Source organism: Phoca vitulina, unplaced genomic scaffold (genome assembly GCF_004348235.1).
Source record: "Phoca vitulina isolate PV1807 unplaced genomic scaffold, GSC_HSeal_1.0 scaffold2, whole genome shotgun sequence".
Lineage (NCBI taxonomy): Eukaryota > Metazoa > Chordata > Mammalia > Carnivora > Phocidae > Phoca > Phoca vitulina.
Window position 1 is genome coordinate 88,589,557 of NW_022589705.1, and position 6,000 is coordinate 88,595,556.

The 6,000-nt window shown below is 63.3% G+C and overlaps 1 protein-coding gene across 6 annotated transcripts in view; it reads right to left on the reverse strand.

Moving 5' to 3' along the window:
• Positions 1-6,000, reverse strand: part of ARHGEF10L (Rho guanine nucleotide exchange factor 10 like) — a 142,465-nt gene that overhangs the window by 66,451 nt on the left and 70,014 nt on the right. For all 6 annotated transcript variants that reach the window (XM_032392665.1, XM_032392656.1, XM_032392646.1 and 3 more), the window contains 4 exons: positions 4,304-4,381; positions 3,194-3,373; positions 2,023-2,139; positions 514-606 (listed from right to left, as the gene is read on the reverse strand). In XM_032392665.1, coding sequence (XP_032248556.1) covers positions 514-606; positions 2,023-2,139; positions 3,194-3,373; positions 4,304-4,381 — 468 coding nt within the window. The remainder of the gene's footprint in view (positions 1-513; positions 607-2,022; positions 2,140-3,193; positions 3,374-4,303; positions 4,382-6,000) is intronic.

Below are 6,000 nucleotides of genomic sequence, written 5' to 3' on the forward strand. Positions count from 1 at the left end.
GAGAGGAAAGTGCCGCAGGGGTCCCCGGCCTAGCAGCCGCCCTGCCAAGCTCAGCGGGGGGGGAGGGGCGGGGCGGGGCGGGGGCTTACCCTAAGGGCCCTCGGCAATCAGGGGAGGTATCCCAAGCTCTTGGGGGGAGCCCTGTGAGGGGATGAACACTCCCTCTAGAAGCCCGAAGTGGCCAAAGTCAGCTCATTTCCTGAGCGTCGCCCCGCTGCCAGGACCCCCGAGGGCCTGGGAGTCCACACGCCCTCGTTCCCTTACTGCAACCTGGGCTCCTGCCACCACCAGTCACCCAGCCCTCCACGCCGGGGAGGTGCACAAGAAGCTGTCCGACACGATCAGGTCCACTCCAGGAGTAGAGAAAGAGGGCACTGCGGGGTCAAGGTCCTGCTCATCGTCCAAAGCAGACGGATGGGTTGTGGATGACGGACAAGAAGCCCCCACCCCAGGGGGCTCGCCAGCCCGGGCCACACCCTGCAGGTCCGCAGCCGTCAGCACCCCACATGGTACCTGAAGCAGGAGGATGAACTGTGGGAACCTCTGGATGGGCTTCACCATCAGTCCGTAGAGCGTGACGCGGTCTGGGCTGCACACCTGCCGCCGCTGTTGGAGAGCAGGTGGAATCATTCACCAAGCCCCCACCCCTCCACCCCTGTCTGCAGGGGTGCCGAGTGCCCCAGAGGGCAGACGCCACCAGTCCTGGGCTCTCCTCCCCCCGCCCCCCGGCTGGGGCCCAGTACCCTGCTCAGCCTCGGGCCTGAGAGGAGAGCCCCAGATGTCCCTGGTTCTGCAGCCAGGACTCTGCTGCCACGGGGTCCCCCGCACAGCCCCCCAGCCTGGGCAGACTAGAGCAGTCGGGCTAAGGCCTCCGGACTAACAGCATAACTGGGGGACTGAGCAGTTTCCTCAGGAGACCAGAGGAGAAGCCTTGGCAACCACGCCCTCCACGTGAACTAAGGCAGCCAGGCCTGGGCCAGGCTGAGGGGCAGGCACGGGGGTCCTGCTGTCCTCTTTCATCCGTCTCCAGTGCTCCATCCACATGCCTGTCACCTTGATTCCGGCCCTCACACCCTGCCCCCCAGCCTGCTGCCTCAGCTTCCTCCCTGGCCTCCACTTCCAACTGCCCAGGCCCAAAACTCCTCAGTGGCTCCCACTGCCTGAAATATGAGGGCCCAGCCACCTGGGCCTTGAGATCCAGGACCATCCAAACTGAACTTAGCCGCCTCTGGGCCTTGTCCCCTAGAACTCCCAGATAGGCCCCCAGTGCTCCCAGGATCCAAGCAGACTTGCCCATCCCCACCCTCTTGCCTCTAACCTTTGCCCCACCACCCCTGTATCTGGAACACCCTGTCCTCTGTCTCCACCTGTTACAACAGATGACACTCCACTGACAAAGCCCCCTGACCTTCTTGGAGTGGGGCAGGGGCTTCCTTGGCTGGGGCTCCGGCTCCTCCCCCACCTAGCCCACCCACACCCTCCGCTAGGCAGCACATTTCCTGAGGGCAAGGTCTGTGTCTGACTCACCTGACTGCACAGCCCAGGAACTCAGGGGAAGCTGCCCACGGCTACCTGATACCTTGGTCCTTTTACCTCTATTCTCCCACGTGGTCCCCAAGATAGCCATCTGAGGAACTTTCCTCACCCTTTCCCAAATGAGGAAAAGGGATCAGCCCGGTGACAACCTGAGCCATACCTGAAGACCCACCCAAGCCCAGCCCGACAGAGGAACACAGTCACCCACCACAGACCCACCCATTGTCACCCCACCCGTCCAAGAGAGGTCGCCGGCCTCCCCTTCCACCTGGCCGAGCTCCAGCTTACAGACCCTCTAACTTATTATCACCCTCCTCCTGGGGGGCAAGAGGGGCTGATTTTCTTCCCATGGCACTGGCGATGTCCCAAAGGAAAGAGGGGAGGTATCCAGGCCACAGCGATGATGGGACCCCCAAAGCTGGGCCCCAGTGCCCTCTTCCTCCCGAGAAACCCACTGAGAGGGGCCCTGGACTCCTGCTGGCCCACCTTGAGGAACTCGAGGAAGGCGGGCTTGGTGAGACAGGCCTTCTTGATGATGGACATGGCGTTGGTGAAGTTGTTCACATAGTCGCTGTACACGTCTAGCACCATGGACTTGGAGAACTGGAACGGACACGGGGGCAGGGAGGGAGGGTCACTGTGACATGGGGGGGAGGGTGGCTAGCACCCCCACCCTCGGTACTGGCTACCCAGACAGACGGTCACAACCAGCCTTGAGGTCAGGAAACCTGTCCCCCACTGAGGGGAGGAAACCAGGCTCCGAGAGCTGGAGAGATGCCCGCGGTCCCAGGGAGGAAGAGGTGGTGCCAAGAGACCAGGGACCCTCCTGCCCCCCCACCAAGCTGAGCAGCCCTGGAAGGTGAAGGGAGGAGAAGGGGCAGGGGTGGGGGCAGGCCTGATGCCCCCCTCTCCGTGCCCTTCCTCACCACCCCCAGGAAATAGAATGCCCTGGTCCTCCAGCCACGAGGACGGCACTCCTGCCCCCAGGCCCTGTCCACATGGCCCAGGGCATCAGATCTGTTGAGTGCTGGGATTTTCAAAACGATATATTTTTTTTCTTTTAGGAGAACCCAATTACCTACAACAGATCAAAGTGGAGTTCCACCGACTTGACCCCCCACCCCCCCATGAATCGCTCTGGGGCTCACAGACTTCAGTTTGAAAAACCAAGAGCCCCCCTCAGCTGGGGACTCGAGCCCAGAGAGAGCCCTGGAGCTGCCCGAGGTGACAAAACTGAGCTGGGACTGGCCAGGCCGCCTGGAGTGCGATCCAGTGCACCCACCCGACGCCCCATGGCGTCCTCTGGGGGCCAAGGCCACGGTCTGTGCGAGCAGCGCGGACGGTGGGCACCCCAGGAGCACTCGGCAGGAAGCCACAGACCAGCCGGTGACCGCCCACGGTGTCCGGCCTCCTGAAGGTGCTGCCACCAGGCAAGGCCAGGACAGCGCGCGGGCTTCACCAGCACCACAGCCACGGACACCTCCAAGAACCTACTAGAAGGTGTCGCGCCCACCCCAACTGGGGCCAGGCAGACCCGGGCCCTGCAACCCCCGGACCCTGCCGGCTTGGACAGGTGACCAGGGGACGGCAGGAAGCCGGCCAGGATGGCATCCAGGTGAGGGCTGCAGTTTGTACCTGGGAGTTTGGGGATACGTACCGAAGCCACGAAGAGGTCCCCGATCTTCTCGGTCGCATCCCACTCAGCCACGCGGGAGGACAGGGCTATCTGGAACATGGAGTGGCAGTGCAGGATCTCCTTCACGCGGAAGAACACCGCCTGGCACTTGCGGGCACTCAGCACCTTGGGCTCCATCTCCATCAGGGGGTTGCGGTAATCCTGCAGGGCCAGGGCGGTAAGCACCCCAAAGCCAGGCCACAGCCCACTTGCCCTTCGGGCAACATGGACAAGGCCCAGAAGAACTCAGCAGACCATGGGTAGACCTTCCCTCACTCCTCCTCCTTCTGGAAGGATCTCCATGAATGTAACACGCCTGGCCCCTCTTTGCCTACCCACAACTCACCCCCTTGACTTGGGTGTGAAGCGGGGTTGGGAGGAAGACGCTCTCAAGGAGCCCGATGGAGGCAAGGCCCCGAGGCCCCGGCTGGCCCTGTCCAGCTCTGCCAATGACTGAGCCAGCTCCCTGACTGGAGAAGTAGCCTAGCTCCCTTGGCCCCCAGAACCAGAGCCACACTCCGACCCACTGATCAGGAACACAGTGATATTTCCATCTCTCCCTGCCTGACGCCTGGGCTCCCCTTCTGTGGATCCGAACTCAGGAGGGGAAGAGAAGGGTGTCACGAACACCCCACGACCCCAACACCTGCCTTCCCTGGTGGCCTCTCCCAAAGCCACAGCATCCCAGGGGATGCAGCACATCCGGAGTGCCGACCACTGACCAGGTTGACACGTTAGTTGACATGGCGACGCCTGGGCATCCTGATGGCCAGAGAGAGGGTGCATCCACTCCAGCCTCCGGGGGCCCCAGGAGGATGGGGGACACGACCCTGCCCCAAAGCTCCCAGAGAGACGAGGAAGGCACGGTGCCCTCCACCCTACGGGGCACACCTCACTTCACAAACCCTCAACTTTGCTTCCAAAATGCAGTCCCCCTGTGAACATCAAGGCGTCAGGAATTCCTGCTGCCCCCATAAAAGTGCTGGCCTGTGGCCCTTCCCCTTAAAACTGTCCCCAGCCCCCCAACACTCCTCCTAAAGTGTCCCTCTGGGGTCCTCCCTGCTGTCTCCCCAGAGGCCCCTGGAGTCGCACCTGGAGTACCCGCTTCAAAGACTCCACGTAGCTGCCTTCGCTCTGCACGATGGAGCCCAGGATGTGCCTCCGGAGCACCTGCTCGGGCCAGAAAGCGCAGTCAGTGCCCGCACCTGCCGCCACGCGGGCTGAGCCCCGGGCGTGTGCAGAGTCCGGCGTGGCGGGAAGAGGAGTCTCGGCATCAGAGCCCGCCCCGGGGAGCACTGGGGCCTGCAGGCGCACATTTCCCTGCAGAGCCCAGACTGCAGGTGGGGGTGTGGGCGCTGGGGCTCGAGCACCCCGCCACACCTCTGCTCACATACATCCAGGCAAAGGGAATCACCACCTCTCCTTCACGGGGGTCAGGCAGCCCCCCCATCCCTGGACAACTCGAGTAGAAAATTCTTAGATGAAACAGAGATCTCCGCTCCCGCTCCTTGTAGATCCCACCCCCCGCCAATCCCTCTCCCACAGGCAGGCTGCAGGGTGCCCTCCCACCCCCCGAGGGGGCTCCGCCGCAGGCCAAACATCCCGTCCCTCCCTGCCCCGTCCCACTGGCCCATTCTCTCCTCAGCCCAAGTCCACACACCCTCAGGCGCAGCCTGACCAGCTCCAGTCCAGCAGCCCTCGCCTGGTGGGCAGCACAGAGGGGGCAGGGGCAACTCTGCTGCTCAGTGGGATCGCGTGGCATCTTTAAAACTACTGTCACCCAGCCACCACCCCACACATTCTGATGGAGTCGGTATGGGGCACTACCCGGGTACCGGGGTTTTTAGAGCATCCCAGGTGATTCCACTGTGCCCCAAAGCCCGGACAGAGCTCATGGAAGGTGTCATGGGAGAGGTGTCTGAGGCTGGAGCCTGTCCACCTTGGGCCGTGGCCAGGAGGGTGACCGACCCTGGCGGTGCCCGACAGTCGTCCTGAGCAGCGGTCCAGGTCCCCACTGCCGCCATCTGCCCTGCTCCTCCAGGACACCTCTGTCCTGCCTCTGGCACACCCTTCTCAGCAATTCCCACTGTGCCCCAGGCCCAACCACGGCCCACACAGCCCCATGGCTGCGGGATGGGCCAGGCCACTGTCCTTCCGGCTGTTCCACAGGTGGATGCATCGTCAACGATCCCCAGGTGCCCAAGCTATTCCCAGAGCAGAGTTCCCGACCTCAGCACCCTGACACATGGGGCCAGGTGATTCTCAGTTGTGGGGCCTGTCCTGTGCGCTGTAAGACATTTAGCCACATCCCTGGCCCCTACCCACTAGGTTCCAGTACCACCTCCGGTAGTGACAGCCATAAACATGACCAGACAGGGCCAAATGCGCCGGGGGTAAAATCGCCTCGCTTGAGAGCCACTGGTCAGGACTAACTAACGTTGCCTGACCAGGAAACCAAGAGATTCCTGAGGAGAGAGGCCCGGCCAACGCCAGGAAGACGAGCCCTGGATTGTGAGCCCGAAGTCTGGGCTCGCACCCGGCTCCAACCAGGGTCACCATCTCAGTGCCCGGGGGTGAGGGTCAGACTCTCAGTGCCCGGGGGCCAGGGTCACCATCTCAGTGCCCGGGGGCGAGGTCAGACTCTCAGTGCCCAGGGGCAAGGTCAGACTCTCAGCGCCCGGGGGCCAGGGTCACCATCTCAGTGCCCGGGGGCCAGGGTCACCATCTCAGTGCCCGGGGGCAAGGTCAGACTCTCAGTGCCCGGGGGCCAGGGTCACCATCTCAGTGCC